At 41.9% G+C, this 18,829-nt stretch overlaps 1 protein-coding gene across 2 annotated transcripts; it reads left to right on the forward strand.

Annotated features, from left to right (window-relative positions):
- The first annotated feature begins 1,277 nt into the window (after nt 1-1,277).
- Nucleotides 1,278-16,245, forward strand: GRSF1 (G-rich RNA sequence binding factor 1). Of its 2 annotated transcripts, XM_067557028.1 has the most exons (10): nt 1,281-1,660; nt 3,162-3,312; nt 4,004-4,159; nt 6,636-6,779; nt 8,987-9,122; nt 11,824-12,002; nt 12,148-12,272; nt 13,783-13,918; nt 14,162-14,245; nt 16,072-16,245. In XM_067557028.1, the coding sequence occupies exons 1-9, from the start codon at nt 1,340-1,342 to the stop codon at nt 14,218-14,220; spliced, it is 1,407 nt and encodes a 468-aa protein (XP_067413129.1). In that variant the 5' UTR covers nt 1,281-1,339; the 3' UTR covers nt 14,221-14,245; nt 16,072-16,245. The 2 variants fall into 2 exon arrangements, with proteins under 2 accessions (XP_067413130.1, XP_067413129.1); XM_067557029.1 differs by lacking the exon at nt 14,162-14,245 and having other exon boundaries at nt 1,278-1,660.
- Nucleotides 16,246-18,829: the final 2,584 nt, after the last annotated feature.

An 18,829-nucleotide genomic window follows, 5' to 3' on the forward strand; every position in this document is an offset into this window, starting at 1 on the left:
AGATAAGCTTTCTTAAACATGGGTTCTGAAGAGTAAATAAATACAAGGTGCATTTGACATATATAATGAACCTTTTTTTTAGCACAGGTGTAGGGTCTTTGCTTCCTAAAAACATTCATGTTTACATATAGACTAGGCATTACTCATTTGAGACAATTACTCTTTTTCTGCTGTTTTCACTGTTAGTTACACAATTTCTTTCTCCACAGTGACCAAGCTTTTCAAGATGGGCAACATTATTAGAAGGAAAATAGGGAGGAACTATAATTTAAATAGGAGATGACAATATGATTAAGGCAGGGATGTGGGAGTCTGGATACATGGATTCTTTTTCCACCTCTGGTAGACTCACTGTTGGAGCCTAGAAAAGTTACCTAGTGCACTATGCCTCAGTTTACCCGCCTGCAAAATGGATATATATTACCTATTATAACATCACCTCACATGTAGGTAGCTCTTTTCATCAGTAGAGCTCAATACGCTTTACAAAGAAGTCAGTATTGTTAAACCAAACCATAGGGAGGTGAAATGACTAGGCCAAGGTCACCCAGCATGCCAGTGGCTTAGCTGGAACCAGAACCCAGGTGTCCCGAGTCTTGGCCCAGTGCTCTGTCCAGCAGGGAACACTACCTCCCTCTCTCAAAGAGAATGATGACTAAGCTAAAGGGGAACAAGGCTCCCTTACTCTGGGTCAAGAGTGTCCACACACAGTTACTTACTGGGAGCAGCTGCTCCCGACTAACCCCTGGTGCAGGCAAACCCTAACCCTTGCCTTTGCTGGGTCTAGTCGGTCTCTTTGGAAGGGGTTTCGGCGAATGCGGGGAGTGGGGAGGGGAAGACCCTCTCTTCTCCTGGGCTCGGAGCGTCCAATGAGTCCACACGGGGAGCTACCCGGCACGACAGGCGACGCCCGAGCCCTTAGCGCGCTCACCCTCCTTAGGCCCGGTGTCACCGCAGTGGCTTAGCTGGGGCTAAACCCATCCCGCCCGGAGCAGCCCTACGCGGGAAAAGATGGCAGCACTGGCGGGAGGCGCTGCGCTCGGCCGCGCACGCCTAGCGCAGGCCGTCCCGGGGCAGGTGGGAGGGCACCAGCCCTGAGCACACAGACAGCAGCAAGACCTGGCCTGGCCGGCTCGTTCCCTCCCTCTTCCCGCGCGCCATAGAGACAGGCCGTGCCGCGGCGTTCTGGGAAAGAGAGGCGGAGCCGGGGCCGGCCGCCGCGCTGGCCTGATTGGCGAGGCGCGCAGCTGCGCGTCCCTGCAGTGGCGCATGTGCCAGCCAGGCCCGCTCCGACCTCCTCGTCCTCGGCCCTTCCTCGCTCGAGCCTCGCCGCCGCCCCATGGCCGGGACGCGCTGGGTGCTGGGTGCGCTGCTCCGGGGCTGCGGCTGCAGCTGCTGCAGCTGCCGGCGCACGGGAGCGGCCTGTCTGCCCTTGCGCCCCGCCGTCGCCGCCTCCTCCGGCGTGTCCGGCCACCGCCGGCTCCCGCTGCTGCTGCTGGGGGCGGCGGCCGCGACGTCGGCCGCGCAGACCCGGGGCCTGCAAGTGGCGGTGGCCGCCGGGAGCCTGCCTAGCCCGGCTGGGCCTGGGACCGGGACCGGGTTCGGGGCCTTGCGGAGCCCACTACTGCCCCAGGCCCACCCGGGGCGGAGCTACGGTCAGGTACGGGCCCCTGCGGGCAGCATGGGGGACACAGGCCGTCGGCCTTCACCTCACCCCACCGTAGGAGTCGCTGCCCCCTGGTTCGGGGGGAGCTTTAAGAGGGATCGCTGACCCTTTCCCTAATTGACGTTCTGCTTTCAAATCCCTGGGGTATTTTAAAGGGGGGGGGTCACTGTTCTCTGAGTGACCCTGACCCCCCAATCTCTGGGGGACCTTGCAGGTGTTGTTTCATCCTCCCCTGACTGCCCCCTGCCCCCAAATCTTTGCTGGAATTCTCTGCCCCAGTCCCCTGCACCCCCAGATCTTCTTCCCATCCTTTCAATCTGCAGGGCAACCTTCTGTCCCTAGTGTCTAGAGGGCCACTCCCTTTTCCATCAATTCTGCCTTCGCTAGGGTCAGAAGGTGAGGGTGATACTGTGTATCTCCCACTAAGTGAGTCTCCTCCCTGGCACCCAATCTGCGTGAAACTAAAGATTATTCAGGAGAGAGATGCTGTTTTTTCCCTCCATGTTCTTGCTCCTGCGTATAGCCCCCAATCTTTATTGGCCACTTCATCTGTTTATACCCATGAGGTCAGTGGAAAATCCATTTATTGGAGCCTTATAGGGTTAAGGGGGGAACTCCTGTCATGATTGGGAGAACTCCCTTGAGCCATGTTGAAGGTCACCTCTGTTGTCTTCTCTGTCATGTGGCTTAAATTGGAATGACATTGTTTGAGGAGTTATGTACATATCCTCTAGTCCAGGGTGTCAAACTCGCTGATGGTGACGGGCCAAATTCACATAAACTGCACTTCACAAGGGCCATGCAATACCCTCATCTAGTCCAACCCCCCGCCGCCGCCCCCTCTCCTCCCCCCCCCCCCCCCGCGTTCATAGCAGGACTAACCTCAGCTAAATCATCCCAGCCAGGGTTTTGTCAAGCAGCATCTTAAAAACCTCTAAAGATGGAGATTCCACCACCTCCCTAGGTAACCCGTTCTAGTGCTTCACCACCCTGCTAGTGAAAAACGTTTTCCTAATATCCAACCTAGACCTCCCGCACTGCAACTTGAGACCGTTGCTCCTTGTTCTGTCATCTACTACCGTTGAGAACAGCCTAGCTCCATCCTTCCTGGAACCCCCTTTCAAGTAGTTAAAGGCTGCTATCAAATCCCCCCTCATACTTCTCTTTTGCAAACTAAACAAACCTAGTTCCCTCAGCCTTTCCTCATAAGTCTTGTGCTCCAGCCCCCTGATACTGAAAAGCAAACTTCCAGATATAGTTCTTTTTGTCCAAGTCACTTAATGCTACTGGGACTGAAAAAATCTTTATAAGGAACAATCCTACAGTTTGACTGGATAATCTAATAAACAGTTTTTATTTGTTTACTTCTATGAGCTGTTGGTGAGAGTCAGCACAATATACATTTAATAAATTTAACACAGAAAGGAATTATTACTGAAACAAGTTGTTGAGCTGCTGCTGTTTTTAAAAATAATACTGTTCTCCTTTTTCAAAGGATTCAAGCTCCTCATTTGAAGATGAATATCCTCCACTTTCTGAGTATGAACTAACTTCATCCAAGAAAGAAGAGGAAGATGTGTTTCTCATCCGAGCCCAAGGATTGCCATACTCTTGCACAGTTGAAGATGTGATTAATTTTTTTGCTGGTATAATATCTGATTTTTTAAAAATCTATTAATCAGCCAAATGTGATGTGGCTGAATGTGTTTTAAAATATTGAACCTAAAACTTAAATCCTGTGTTTAGTCTTCAGTTACATTTTTATAAATATTCAATATGGTGGAGCTATTTGTTCTCTGTTCAGTGTCTCTGTCTCATAAGGGTACAAATAAATCATTAAACTTTGTTTTTAAAATTATTTTTTAAAACACACTCAAATTATTTGAATTACCCCAAAAAAAAAAAAAAAAAAAAAAAAAAAAAAGTTTGCCAACCAGTTAAGGCCTCAGTGCTACAATCTGATCCAAGTGGGTAGATCCTTGCATCCATGCAGAGCTCTGCTAACCTTGATGGCACTCCACGTGGGTATAAATGTCAACCTGTTTAGCACAGATTGTAGGATCAAGGCCTTAAATTGACAATCAGTTGAAATCAAGGCAATTTTGGATTGATCTTGAAAATGTCTGATCCTTGTAGTGTGTGTGTCTAGATAATGGCATCTATATGGCATTTACTGTCCTGTGTTTGATATACTATACCATGCTGCTTAGATGAAACTTTTATATAAGATCAGAATGTTCAGTTTTATTGGATCAGCAGATTATGGTAAGAAAGATAAGCATGATATTGATTGTGTGTGTGTTTCTTTAACTGTATCTTGTGTGTGTGACTTTCTAGACTGCAGAATTCGAAATGGTGAGAATGGGATACACTTCCTTTTAAACAGGGATGGCAAACGCAGAGGAGATGCTTTTATTGAACTAGAGTCAGAACAGGATGTGCAGAAGGCCTTAGAAAAGCACTGGAAATATATGGGTCAGCGGTATGTGGAAGGTACGTTTAATCCAAATTCATCTGTTTTGAAGGTAGCCTGCATATATTAAAACAGGTAAAAATATTTCAGAGCAAAACCTAAAGATGTGTACTATGTGGGGAACAATGGGGAGAGCGCCTTAGAGTGTAAAAGGATTGGAACAGTAACTACAAGAAGTTACTATTCTATATCAACAGTGTCAACACAGTTTTACTATTTGGTGCCTATAAGCAAAAACCTCTAGGTATTGCTCAGTGGTGGTGGTTTTTATAACCCTTTTTAATTCTAAGGAGGGCCTGGAAGGTAACTAGAGTTAAAGCTAGCTTCCTGTTTTGAACCTTATTTTCAAATACACTTTTCTTCTCTGCTCCCAAATGTCACCAAAACCAAATTAATCCCCTTGAAAGCTCACACACTACATCTTATCCCTTTATTCCATTTTATGAAGAAGGCTAGGCAAATAGTACAAAGAACTTTGGATAGAAGGGGGATTGAAAAATCATTTGTTCACTCTCCTAAAATTTCCTTGCATTTTTTGCTTGTCATTTCTCTTAAATGGATTTACACAGTAGAACTGTTTCTCTTCCTGTCATACTTCCAATAGAGCTGCTTGGAAAATTGATTCTTTTCCCAAGGAAAATATCAACAAAGAAAATTTTGTTTTTATCAAAGTTGTCCACAAAAAATCAAAAACAGACATTTTGTCCAAAAATAAAAATTTAATTTTTGAAATGCCTCTATGGTGTGGGTGCCTCATGCTCCCATCTTCCTGTATAGGCTGGGATCTCTGGTTGGATTACATCTTTCATGATTCACCATTCTCACTTCTTGATGAGGGAGGCTATGCATCATGGCATTCACATGGCTGCAGTGCCTGGGGGAATTCTGCACCAAAAATTAAGAATTCTGTTCACAATATTTTAAAATTCTGCATATCTTATTTATCAAAATAATATTATATCATGCCATTTTCAGTTATTTTGGTAATTTATTTCAAAATGTCTGTCAGCAAGTATGTCAATACTTGATTCAGGAAATGTATTTTGACAAATAGATTAGTTACTAGGCACAGAAATATTAGTACAGAACTTTCAGTAATAATTCATTGAAACTACAATATAGAAATGTATTTCCCGCACCCCTCAGAAGCAGTGTAAAGGCTTGGGGGAATCAGGGGTAATGGAGGAGCCATGGGAGAGGGAAGTAATTGCTGGGAAGGAGCCTGGGAGTGAACCTAGAGGGTTATTGGGTGTGGGTAGGAGAAGTATGGAACAAGTTTCTTTGGGGGAAAGGAATGTTAGGGAGTTGAGGAGCCTCACCCATGCAGACTCTGGCTGACCCCTGGTCTCTCCTAGTCAGTCAGGCACATTTGCCTGTGACCCCATGTGTCCCTGCACCGCCATTCAGCCAGGCATAGCTGCCCGCGTCTCCATGTGTATCTGCACACCCTCTCAGCCACACCTTCTTTCCCGTCCCCATATGGCCCTGTGCCCCCACTCCTGTTCAGCCCTGTTCAGTGTTGTCACCCCACTAGCTCCTGTGTCCCCACACCATCCGTCCGTCCCTCTCACTAGCTCTTCTGAACCCCAGTCTGTGTGACACCCCCCCCCCCATATCCCATGCCTCCTCATCTGGCCCCACGGGCAAGGTGCTGTGAGGAAGGCAGCCTCTGCCACCTCCTTCTCTGCAGCTGGCTGCTTTGGCCTGTGAGTCAGCTGCCCTCTCTTCTGGCACCACATCAGCTGCTGGTGGGCAAAAGCTGTAATAACCGCTTCCCTTTGCCTCCCCATCAGAATCAATTATTCCGTGGGGGACATTAGTTCTGCGCTTGCACAGTTGCACAGAATTTGCTCAGGAGTAATTATGGGAGATGTAGTCTGGCTGGTAATCCCAGCCCATAGAGAAAAATGGGAACATGAGGCAACTGAGCTACATGTCTCATAGGGCACTGCAGCAGGATTTCAGACTCCAATCACTTCATTTTTTTATTAAAAATATGAAATTTCCTGTAGAAAGAAAACTTTGTTTTGTCAAACCCAGTTTTCCATCAAGAAGGTGGTTTTTCAGTGGAAAATCTTCAATTAGCCAGGCTTAACACATAGAAAAGCCTTTCCCAGATTTTGGGAAGATCTAGGTAGCATTTAGATCGTTAGAAGTGTGGTCATGTAAACACCACAACATGGATGATGCTTAAATTACATGGATTTGCACTCCCTCCTTGTTAAAAAGAGTGGCTGATGGAACCGTGGAAGGATCAGGTGAGTCCACTCTGGGAGGAATATGAAGGAAAGCCACATTGGGGAACAAAGGCTCCAGGACGGGGAGTGGAAGAGAGGAAACTACATGTGGAGGCAAGAGAAGCTGTTTTAGAAGGAATGGGGTCTCCCCTTGTGCAGCTTATGAGATCTATCAGTCGCTGTGTGGCTTGCAGGTTCAAAGGTGATGCCTTTCCCCTCTCACTTAGCAGGAAAATTTATAGTTTTGTATTCTTTGCAGTTTTTGAAATACGTAATGAAGACGTAGATGACATATTGAAGAATCTGCAGTCCAGTTCATCCCCTGCAGTTAATGATGGAGTTGTCCGCCTCAGAGGCCTTCCGTATAGTTGCACTGAAGAAGACATTTTAGAGTTCTTTGCAGGTGACTTCAGAACAGACTTTTCTTTTCAGCTTATATCTTCTAAATATCATCTTTTGCTTAGCTAATGTAAATTTAAGTTGTAGAAATTCTCAAATGCAATATGGTGATGTCTTGTCATGCTGTCTACAGGGCATGTTGATACTTATGGCTGTCACAATTACTGGGTTAACTGCACCTCTGATCCTTCTGGGTCTGAGTGCATTCACTCTCAGGCTTTGAGCAATCACCTCTCTTGGGGTGGAATAATGTAATTTTCCAACTCTTACTGAGCCTTTAGCGGCAGTCCCCTGGTACTATCCATGATTAACTTAGCAGGTCCGATTTAATTCAGTACCTGTTGCCCTCTCCTCTGTGGTCTGTGACCAGTGGTATACAATGACTAGACAGCCTTCTTAAAGCCAATTGTTTCACAGAATTTAAGGCCAGAAGGGACCACCAGATCAATTAGTCTTACCTCCTGCATCTCACAGGCCACTAGCACCACCTGGCACCCACACACTAAACAATTGAAATTAGACTAAAGGTATTGCATCTCATAGGAGACTAAACTACTGGGGTGTCACAGGCAGAGACTATGAAACCAAAAACATTTCAGAGAAAAAGATCTTAAAATAAACAGACTACACTTGTCTGTCCACTTTCTACATGGAGATCCTGGTAGGTCTAAGCTTCCTGTAGACACTCCAAAACCCATAGGTCTGGCTGGCAGTCTTTTCCTTAACTCACAAACCAATTCACCCTTTTACTTCAGGCAGTATGTCCTCATGCTCAGTCTTTTGATCACCTCCTTCACAGCTGCTAATTTATTTTTTAACAGTTTATAGCCCTTTGATCTTTTAGCTCCCAGCATTGGTAAAACAAGCCTTGCAGCTCTGTAGGAGACAAAATGTAGAATCCTTGAATCTGGGATACCTTTCCTACTGTCTTTCCAGTGTGTGGTGGGATGTGCCCTCACTGCATTAAACCAACATAGGCATATGATAAACATTTCACTAGCCCTACTATAGTTACACAGTCTATCTCAGTAACTAGGTCACATACAATATTTTTACTTACAGTTACAAATTCTGCCAACAGCTTCTAGAAGAGGAAGGAGCAGCACCCATTAAGAACTGGGATGCATGCCCATCACCAAAGCAGAGTGGACCCCTGCTGCTGAGGGGTGGCCTGTGCTGATTGTGGAGAGAGTTGGCTTCCCTTCTGGGCTCTGCAGGGATGACATCTACTTTGTAGAGCAAGGATTGGGATGAAAATAAGATGCAAAATCTTAAGCCCATAATAGATACATTGGTGCCAAAATGAAATGTCACTGACAGTAAATTGGGCACCTCTTCATAATATGATCATCGCTCCTTTATTGTGTACTTTGAGCAGTGCAATAGTTAACATGTTGACATTCAAATGATCCTCAGTAGGCATCTCAGTTAACACATGGTTGTGATGAATGTGACAATTCACAGTTCTCAGAGCCACTCTTTCAGGCTGTCTGCAAACTCAGGCGGATGTTACTATGTCACCTTCAAATGTGAACAGAATGGGTTCAAAATCATAACAGCTAGATTTGTACTTGCTAGTGTGTATAATGAAGGAGAACAAGATGACAGTCTTCCAAAAACAAACAACAACAAGTGAGCAATTCAGCCCAACCTGGTCCATTTCAAGCCTGGGTTTAGAGTTAGCTTAGAGTTTTGGAAGCTGTAGTCAAACAAAACATACAAACATGTTTGTCAAACATCATCATCATATTTCTGGATTCTCTAGAGTGTGACAGAAAGGATTGCACAGTGGAAAAATGATTAATCATATTTTAAGTATAGTTGAAAACATTTCCTGACTTCTGCGTAGGCTGGTAGAAATTGAGAATAAGTCTCTGACAAACTGAGCACCTTCCAGATATGTTCATGTGCTTTCAGTCCTCTAAACAGAAAAACAGAGAATTGAAATTTTCTAGTAATCACTTTTTCCCTTTTGAAACCTCAGGCAGATGAACATTTCAGAAACTAAAGCTTATATGAAAATAAACTTTATGTACACATCAAGGAAAAGATAGAAAAGGAATAATAAAAACCATTTAGTACTTGATCAGTTCTGTTCAGGGCAGCTTGAGCTGTCATTTCAGAAGTAGGTAAGTTTTCAGCTATTTAAAACAAGAGAAGGAAAAACGCATATGTTACAGCTCACATAGAAAATGCTTTTTTTCCCTAAAGGTTTGGATGTAGTGGAGATAACATTTGTCATGGATCAGGGAGGAAGAAGGAAATCAGGAGAAGCTTTTGTGCAGTTTGCAGCACCAGAAATGGCAAATCAAGCCATGTTAAAGCATAAGGAGGAAATTGGGCATCGGTATGTGCTTCAGTGTGGTTAATAAAGTGTTTGTGTGTGTCTTTTAAAGGACACAGAATAATTTAAAGCTGGTGTATATAACGTGAATAAGCATAAATGTGTGTGCTCACCTTTTCTTTGTTCCAAATTGTTCATTGACTCTGTGATCTCTTACTTCCCATCTTTTTGTTGCCTTCCCTTTTAATTTGAACATAGCTTGACAATTATATTTCTCCTATTAAAATTCTTTCCTAATATCTTTTTATTTTTTTCCTTCTGTTTAGTATTTGTAGACAGTTGTCATAGCTATGTTTTTATCTTTTTTTCTGGGTTTTATGTTCTCTTATTTTCACCTACAAATCATACTGGCTAATACCTCAGGCATCTTTGCTCTCCTTTGCTTTCCCTGCAGTTTATCATTGTTCTCCCATAATGAAGCGACCTTAGTTGTATACAGTACTAAGCATGGCTTCACCAAAGTGGGATTGGTAACTGTCATTACATTTAAAATCCCTGCTAACACATCCCAGTATAACTGCTTTTGTTTTTCTTCCTTTATTGTAGTTTCAGTATACTGTAAGCGTCTAATTTGACATCCTCCAGCCCCTCTCTCCCCTAGATTTTCCTTCACATTATTGCTTTCTGTATCCCCAACTATACTAGGAACAAACCAATTTAGCAATCGTGGTTAGACACCATTGAGGCCAACTTTAATACTGTTTGGTCCACCCTGAGTGAACAGGGCCAATCATAATTTAGCTAGGTTCTTAATAAAAGGGTATTAATCTAGAAAGAGGCTTAGACTATACTGTGATACTGATTTTCAAACCTGATAACCCTTCCCCCCTCTAATGTAAATGGAGCCTTATTAGTATTCCTTGATGTTGGTCCATTTTTCTGGAACCTTCCATTTATATGAATTATGTCTTCATTCATTTTCACTCAATTCTTTAAAGATTCAGCCCCTTAGCAATTATCTTCCACCATGTTCTTGATTCCCTACTTATTTTGTTCAATCTACATGTTTCAATAATTAACTTCTTCCATATTAATATTTCCTTGTGTTACTTCTAATAGCACCTTAAATTATTGAGAGAACATTCTGAGTTACTTTCCACTGTCCATGCACTTTGCATCTAGCTCTCTGTTTAGCCACTGACAACAGACTAAACCAGCGGTTCTCAACCTGTGGCCCCATCAGCATACAGCTGCGGCCCACGTGACATCCTCACAGCCACATAGGTGGTATGTGTATTGTATGGATGTGGCCCACATAACACACACAGCTGCATATGTGGCCCACAATGGTAAGTAGGTTGAGAACCACTGGACTAGAGAGTTTGTTTCCTGCAGTAGTACAGTGCTGATCTGATGGAATTCATACTGCTGCAGGGGAACTTCAAGTTTAAAAAAAAAAAGCATTTAAAAAAATGCAACTTATCCCTTATTTCTGTAACAAAACGTAAGTTTTGGTTCTGAATTAAGTTGACACCATCTTTTAAACCAGTGAAGGTTGACTCCATTTAAGTGACTAGTCTAAAGATCTTATCCATAGCAAATTGATGTTCTGCGTCTCTTTTATCATCATGATTGTTATACACCAGGAATGTGATTTGTTTCTTCCCTGGTGGTTCCTGATGCCACCAGGCACCACCTTTGAGTTCCCCAGCTTGCTGTCTTTTAGATGCCTTTCAGAAGAGGCTCAGCATGTTTTACTGCCATTTTCCTGATCTCAGCACTCCCATTTAACTGCTCTGAGACTTAGTGCCTTGGATTGCATGATATCTAACAGCTTGCAAGGTTTAAAGACCCAGAAGAGCTACCAGGCCTCCTTGGGCTCCTTTTTATTCAGGTAGAGAAAGAAATATGTGAAGGAGTGACAGTAAGGGGCATTGGTGCATTTCTTTTTTGAAGGATGAGGGCTGCCACTTTACAGCAGCTTCTAGTTAGGATAAAACACTTGTCCATCTTATGCTTGCATCTTTTATCCTGCTTAATTTGATTCTGGATCCTTTGCAATTACACTGTTTATGACCCAACCAGTTTTTTAAAAACCTCCGTATTTCTAGCTAAACTTTAACTCTAGGTAGGATCATACTGAAAGCTTTAATAAACTATAGATGTATGATATAAATGCATGCATACCCTTACAGCACCAAACTTATAATTGTCTCAGATGAAGAAAGTGGGTTCATCTCATATTACATGGTTTTTGGAATTATGCTTGTTAATCATGAAATTATTTTCTTTTGCTTTCCTGATTTGTTCAGCTATTTTTAGTATGGATTTTCAAACTGACTGGTCTGTAAAAGCGCAGCAAATGTTAAGACCATTAAAGTGGCTATATAGTCTCACAAGTGTTGAAGAGCAAACTGCAGGGTTTTAGAGTTCCATTAACACTTTAAATCACTGTGATCATTTTGGATTTACTCCTGAGAAGCAGCAAGTAGCTTCAGTAGTTAATAAAGCTTTAAAAGATTCGTTTTAAGTTACAAAGTCAGACTTACGTGGTGCAATTGAAAACTTAGCTTTAAAATGACTGTTCAGAATTCTCTGCTTCTTCGTGAATCTCATGGTAGCTGCAAGTTGTAATGCGGGATTTCATGCTCCCATAAGCAGCATCCAGCACTGCACTTTAAAGTAATTGAATATTTTTGAAAATTCAGTATTCTTTCTATAGGGTGTAAAGGCATACCATGTAATCTTTTTCTTTTAAATCTAGATATATAGAAATATTTCCAAGTGGGAGGAGAGAAGTTCGAGCCTATAGCTCCTTGTACAGGAGGAAGATGACTACATCTCCAACTGCTAAACTAAAAGAATCGGAATCAGTCTTTGAAGAAAATAAATTGAGTCAGAGCCTAGAACCAACTGCAGCTTGTAAAAGTGAAAAAAAAAAAGGTGAGTTCTTCCTTGTTGCATTTGTTCTTTGAAGCACCTTTGCATAGCTTTCTTGTTTGTCTGCTCTGCATACACTTGCATACACAGTTTTCATGGAAGAGTATAATGTCACAAGTACTAATGCTGCTTTTGTTCACCTGTGTAGAATCTTATGGAGAAGTGACTGAAAAGCCTCCGAATACTTCAGAATTTGGGAGTACCTCATTATCACTGCATTTTGTCCATCTGAGAGGCCTGCCTTTCCAAGCTACAGCCCAAGACATTGTAAATGTGCGTTGCAGTAAGATCACATGAATAGACAGAGAACTGGTGACAATTTAAACCCTGATTACCCTTTGAAGAGAGAATCAACATTTTGTGCTATAAATACTTAATGCTACCTAATTTTCAGAGGGATTGCATGTGGAAAAGGGGGATGTTCTAAAGAGTTGGAAGGACAAAATTCATGCACATTGTGGGGGGATGCTAGAGGAAGTCATGACCATAATGGGGATGTGTTGGTAGAATAGGTTCAGAAGCTAATTAAATCCTTATACTTAAAATAAAGTGCCCCATTTTCTGCTGCAGATTTAACTTTTGGTAAATGCATATACAATTTCTACAATCTTAAAAAATCCTCTAGCTCTGTTACAAGTAACTTGGCTTGTGGTATCTGAGGCTGTGTAATACAGATCATTCTTCCATAACTGAGACTTTTTATTCTGTATATGTTTAACATTTATGGTACAGTAGAGTTTAGAGGCCATGGTGGTATCCATTATTCAAATTGTCTGTTCTAAATTGCTGCCAGGTCTTGGTTTTGTGCTAAATTATGTGAGCTAGTACTGCTGTTAGCAAAAGATCAGAGTGTGTGGGGGAGAACAGAAAAGTAATTTGAATTCTAAGGGCAACAATAATTGCAGAGCATGAAGCTACACGAAGAGAATATTTTTGTGTAAAGATACGAAGAACAAAGTAGACGATCATACTTTCTTCTCCCCATTCTATCTTTCATGTGTGTTCATTAAAGGAGAACTATAAAAAACAGATTTTTACAACAGTAGGAAGCAAAACCACTGGGGGTGACGCTGCTCTTGTGTACATGTTTGTCATATTTTTAAAATAAACTTCTCAAAAGATCAGTCCAAAAAAATCTTGTTTTAAACCCTGAACGGGTTTGCTAAGATTTGTCAAAATATAACCAAAAGCCTCCCTGTGTAGCTGTAAAGGTGACTATGCAGTGGGTGAGCTGGTTGTTTTGAAGAAGTGCTTTAGTTTTTGTTTTTTTTTCTGGTGAGAGAAACAAAATACATTTCATTTAAATAGAGATAGGAGACTTGGAGTTGATTCTCACAAGCAGGGAGGGCACTTTTCAATGGAAGTTGATACATGTTGGTTACATTAGCAAATTTGGCTAAAGCGTTTTTAGAATAAAATAAGCACAATCATTTATCTGAGCCTATCGGAGCAGCATAAAAGTTAGCTGACCATTTTATTACAACTTGGGTATTCCTTCATAGTGAGAAACCAAGTTGTAATAAAATGGTCAGCTAACTTTTATGCTGGAAGGAATTTTGTTGTATATAAGTAGAAGGAAAAATGGTAACTAACTGTAAAACATCTTAGTTCTATCAAATAGGCATTCCCAAGGTTTGTTGAAATATTAACACTGCAATAAATTTGTAGAATTAAACTACATAGCTTACTTCCTCCCCACTGCTCCATCTTGCTTTTTAATTTGAGACTCTTACATGATCAGAGTCAAACTAACCATATATATTTGATCTTTTACTTTCTTTAGTTTTTTGCTCCACTGAAACCTGCAAAAATCATCATGGAATATAATTCCACTGGGAGAGCTACAGGAGAAGCAGACGTATATTTTGAGACTCAAAAAGACGCAGTTGCCGCTATGGCCAAGCACAGGTCACCCGTGGGTAAGTAGTGCTTGTATCTTTTTCTGCTATGTGGTATTGCTGTTGAGCACGCTAGCTCCAGTCATCTGGAACATTGTCTGGTCTTGGGCTGTCTACTGATGATGTAGAACAGAGTAACTTTCAATTTTTAGGCCTGGAATTGTTCTGGCCTGAAATTATAAACTGACTGTTACATGCACTGTGTAGACTTACTTGTTTTTGTTGTTCAGAAACTTTATAAACAAAACTTTAATTATTCCCCAGAGAACAGATATATTGAATTATTCCTGAATTCATGGCCAAAAAGAGAACAAGACTGCTAGTGACAGTGATAAAATCCCAAACTGGGTAAGTGTATTAACTCCCACCCCCTTGAAATGCATGCTGTTTTCAAAGATGGGCAATTTGATCCTTATGCCGCATACTTGCTAATATAGCACAGTACCTGTATGCAGTACTTCAGCTATTTAAAACAAGTAGCTTAAAGTCAAAAGTCTAAGTCCAGAATGTTCAAACAACCATACCTAAAGTTAATCATCTAATTTTATAATAATTAATTTCTCATGGATATCTTATTTCAGGCACCTAAATTTGAACATTTTGACCTAAGGACCCAATCCAACTCCTCTTGAAAACATTCTTTTCACTAATGGAGTTGGATCATGCCTAAAGTTAGACAACACCCAATAAAGCGTGACAGAATGGAGTGGGATGCTATGGCCCATCAGACTCTTCTCAGCTGGACAGAAACTTAAAGGACTATCCAGTTAAGCAGTGAACTCTTGCTGGAGTTCATGTTTTTAATTTTTTTTTCCTGCAGCCCTAATACAGATTCTCTACCATGGAAGGAGACGTTAAAGTCTAGGCTCATTGGTTCCACACTGAGAAACTCATTTTTGTGAGTTGGGTGTAACTGAAAAGTGTAGTGATTATTTCTACAGCCATGGAGTCCCTGCAGAGACAAAACTTGTAACCTTTGCCTGTATTTGAAATAGCTGACTGTTACTGGGAGAAATGTTGTCTACATCAGAGGTGAAGGAATTGGGCGAACTATAGAATGTATTTGAGGGAGCTTTCATGACTTTTGATCCAGCCTCCTCAGAATCAAGTATGCTGCTGTCAGTGGCCTAGATCAGAATTTGTAAACAAACATCTTGCAAGGCTTTTCAACAAGTGTCTTTCTTTCAGTCATCCTTAAAAAGCCCCTGTGGTGGCTGTGCTTGGACTGTGAGCCTGCTATGTAAAGTCCACCTGACAGAGTAACCACGGGAGTGTGGTGGAAGAAAGTAAGATGCTCCATCCACTAGAATGGCTCTTCTGAGCCAGGAAAAAGGGGTTGGAGATTAAACACATGCAGTTGGAGTTGTTAAATAGCCTTTAGTCAGCAACCTGATAGAACATAGTTTCCTGTAGTGAACACATGGGGCTGCTGTCTTGCTGCAAGGAGATTGTCCTCAGGCCTCTGACACAAAATTGTGGATTCTTCTATACTTTGGCTAATTTTTTTAAATAACTTTTGATTAGGTAGAACTTTAGACTATATTGCCTGAATAGGAAAGTGTTCCTCTCCCCCTTCCTCCACTTTCCCAGTCTGTGCACTATAGCAAATGCAATGGAAGATGAACCCCTCTCAACTGCTATGTTGATTAGTTTGGAGGTGAGGGACTAGTTGAGTTTCAAGGCTTTAGTCTTCCTTGCCAAATATAGCAGACGCTTATCCCATGCATAGTTTGAAGACTCCCTCCACTATTGTTTTTCAGTTACTTGAAGCAGTAAATGATCTATTCTTGCACTACCTATTTCCTGCAAAGTCTTATAGCAGTATTTAGTACCATCTGTGACCCCTTCATTATGCATGGTGGTGAGCACAGTCTTCTTAAATATGAGTTAATTTGCAGAGCATGATGTGGTTCAGCTCTGTGCTTGGATCTCCTGCAGTTCAGCAGACTTGAATACATGCTTATGCCTTTTTAATGTACATTTTAAAGAGCTGCTCTTTGCAGTGGTGACTCAGAGCTTACCTAAACTGAGCGTTCCTCACAGCTTGTTCATTCTTGAGAGCCCCCAGTAGAGAACTCTCAAACCTCACAAGGGGAAGGGTTTTGGGGTTGAAGGAAAAACTAGCATTTGCCCAATGAGCTTCTGATGCCCAACATCTTTCCCTTTCCTTTCAGGATGAAGGAAGAAGTGTTTCATGTGCACGTCATTCTTGGAGCTAGACTACAGATGTACCTGTTCGGTAACAATGATAAACCATCAAGGACCTCTTTTTTTCAAAGGCAATTCAGAATCTAAAATTGAATATGGCTGGTGCAGTAAAGCATGCAATAAATTGTGTTCATACAGTGTGAATTTGTCTAATGTAAAAACAGAATTAAGGTTGAGTCTATACACGGTCCTTGTATTACAGTATTGTTACTGTACAGGCAGTGGTAAGTTCTCTAGGTTGCCATGACTTGAAATATCAGCATTTCTATGTTGTGTGCCTTCCTATTCAACAGCTTACTGTTGACATAAGCTGCTTATTGTTCAATAGGTAAGAACCCTACATTTAAAGATTCCAGCAATAGTAGAGCACTATCTAAATAATTGATGCCATCTTACCATGAGTTCAACTACGTCATAGCTTTGTATAATTTTAATAGCCTAGAAAATGCTAGGAAAGGCAAAAGCATGGTATTTGAGTTTAAAACAATGTATTTAATAGAGATTCTTTGTATTAGTTCCACACCCCTTACCTATTGTCTAACAGGTGCTTTGTCATTTACAATGGGCACCCCTCCTTCCATTGTGCTTAAGGATGGAGTTAACACATTGAAGTTGTCAGCTTGGTAAACTTCTACAAGTGTACATGCGAGCTGTGAGATGAAAGGTACCAGGGTTTAACTCTCTACAATACTTAAAGGCACCTACACAAACAGTTAGGGCATGTCTACAGTAGAAATGTGTGTCAACCTACCTTAGGTTGTAATTACTGTAGTGGTTTATGTCCACATGACCCTCCTTGGGTTGGAAGTGCATGTCCTCCCGGGGAGTGCTTCCACTGATCTCAGAAGGGCAGAAGAGGGGGGCGGGGGTGCCAGTCTGGCAGGAGCCCTGCTGCCCACTCCTCCCCCCACCATTCCCTGCTGGGAGCGGCTCCAGCCACCCAAGCTTCTCACCCCAGCTCCCAGCCAGGAGTGGGGGGCAGCTGGGCTCTAGCTGCCTGGCTATGTCAATTTCTGTCATTGACAGACAGCAGAGGTAAGGAATGCAATGTCTACATCAACACTGCATCACCTTACCTACACCTCTCATTGAAGGGGTTTTATTATGTTGGCAGAGCAGGGGAGTGAGTGGCAGAAGGAGGATTTCAGTCTGTACACTGTTGGTGACAAAAGCTGAGTTTTGTTGACAAAACGGGGGGTGAGCAGGACTTAATCAAGGATGTTTCATAGTTGCTTTTAGTGGATAGTTTCTAAACTGCATATTGTATAACAGCACTACTTTTGTTTCCATTTACTTTGCACGATACAGTAGAAGGCTGATTGTGTACTGATTCTAGCTTTGTGTAGGCATCACATCACACTGTTGAAAAAGGCTTAAAGCATTTTACTATTACTCCTTAAAATAACAAGCTTTTATTGTGATCAACTAATTTCACTTCCCTTCTTGTATGAGGGTGATAGTCTATACTCTTCCCATATTCTCAGTAAGACTTTTTCCACTTCTCCCTTAGTTAAGCTGTTACTAAAAACTGAAGTGTCCAGAATAGCTATTAAATTTTAGTAGTACTGTAAATTCAAAGCAGCATAAATACTCTTAATATCCATCTGATCATCATTCAAACTAACTCAACTTCAGTTAAATTACATTTTTTTTCCCAAATGGATAGATTGCTTAATGGTACTGTATTCAATATATTGTGTTCTGACATATAGCTGAGGACCACACCAACCTACATCTACATAAACTTCCACTGTTTTGAGGGAGCAGTACACTGGAATCTCATGCTTATCACCATCTGCCTGTGAGATAGGCTAACAGTTTAAAATTGACTTGCGAGGACAAATGTTCCAGTATCTATGTTCAGGAGACTGTAAAACCACTTGAGATTTTAATAGTAGGGTTTAGGCCTGGTACTGAATTTATCACTCTTTGAAATGGTTAATCAAGAACTACAGGGGATCACTTGTAGGTGCTGCTGCTTAGTTAAATGCGCTACAAGAGGACGGTTGGACAGTCGTTCACCCAGATCAAGGCTTGTCTGAGTTCCATTCCTGTGCCCCAGCCCCACTTGCTCCACGCATGTTCGTTGAAGTTCACGAGGCATGAGAAGCTGTGACCTCCATATGCAACTGTGATGTATATAAAGTATACATTATCCTTATTTTCTCAGTCCCTTCATGACACAAAACAAAGCACTCTGATGATTACAATACCTACATAATACCAGGAAGTCCTTACATAGATTTGTTCTGTTTATAGGTCAGTGATTTCTGGTTGAAAGGTGCTTCATTACTGATTAAGCTCTACCACCTCATCCTAAGATCAAGAGTCAAGATGAGTTCCCTCACAGATTATCATCTGTAATAAGTGGTAGAGGTCAAAATATCCTTATGCTAACAGCTGTGTAATCCACCATCTTTGATAAAGAGGCGTTTAATAAACAACTCCCACCCCAGGAGGAGAAACAGAATCCAGCTCACTCTTAGCTGCATACTGTTGTAGTGCCAGTAAAAACAGATTATTAAAATAAGTAGGTGACTTACACGCAACCAGCAGAACCCATGAATAAGGGGCCCACTTGTGTAAATTGTGATTGTCAGAGCTAGCAAACAGGGCTTTTTTAATGCAAGTGCCAACTTCCAGATGGTGCATTTATAAGGCTATGACAGCCTACTACAGAAGAATATACAAGCAGAAATGAGGAACAAGTATGATGCAGAAACA

This window comes from Emydura macquarii, unplaced genomic scaffold (assembly GCF_026122565.2).
Source record: "Emydura macquarii macquarii isolate MOO-44397 ecotype Brisbane River unplaced genomic scaffold, CSIRO-AGI_Emac_v2 contig_1790, whole genome shotgun sequence".
Taxonomy (NCBI): Eukaryota; Metazoa; Chordata; order Testudines; family Chelidae; genus Emydura; species Emydura macquarii.

Coding starts and splice junctions, on each gene's coding strand:
- GRSF1 (XM_067557028.1), top strand. CDS start 1,340: ATGGCCGGGACGCGCTGGGTGCTGGGTGCGCTGCTCCGGGGCTGCGGC. Junction 3,313..4,003: donor TGTGATTAATTTTTTTGCTG/GTATAATATCTG, acceptor GTGACTTTCTAG/ACTGCAGAATTCGAAATGGT. Junction 13,919..14,161: donor CAAGCACAGGTCACCCGTGG/GTAAGTAGTGCT, acceptor ATTATTCCCCAG/AGAACAGATATATTGAATTA.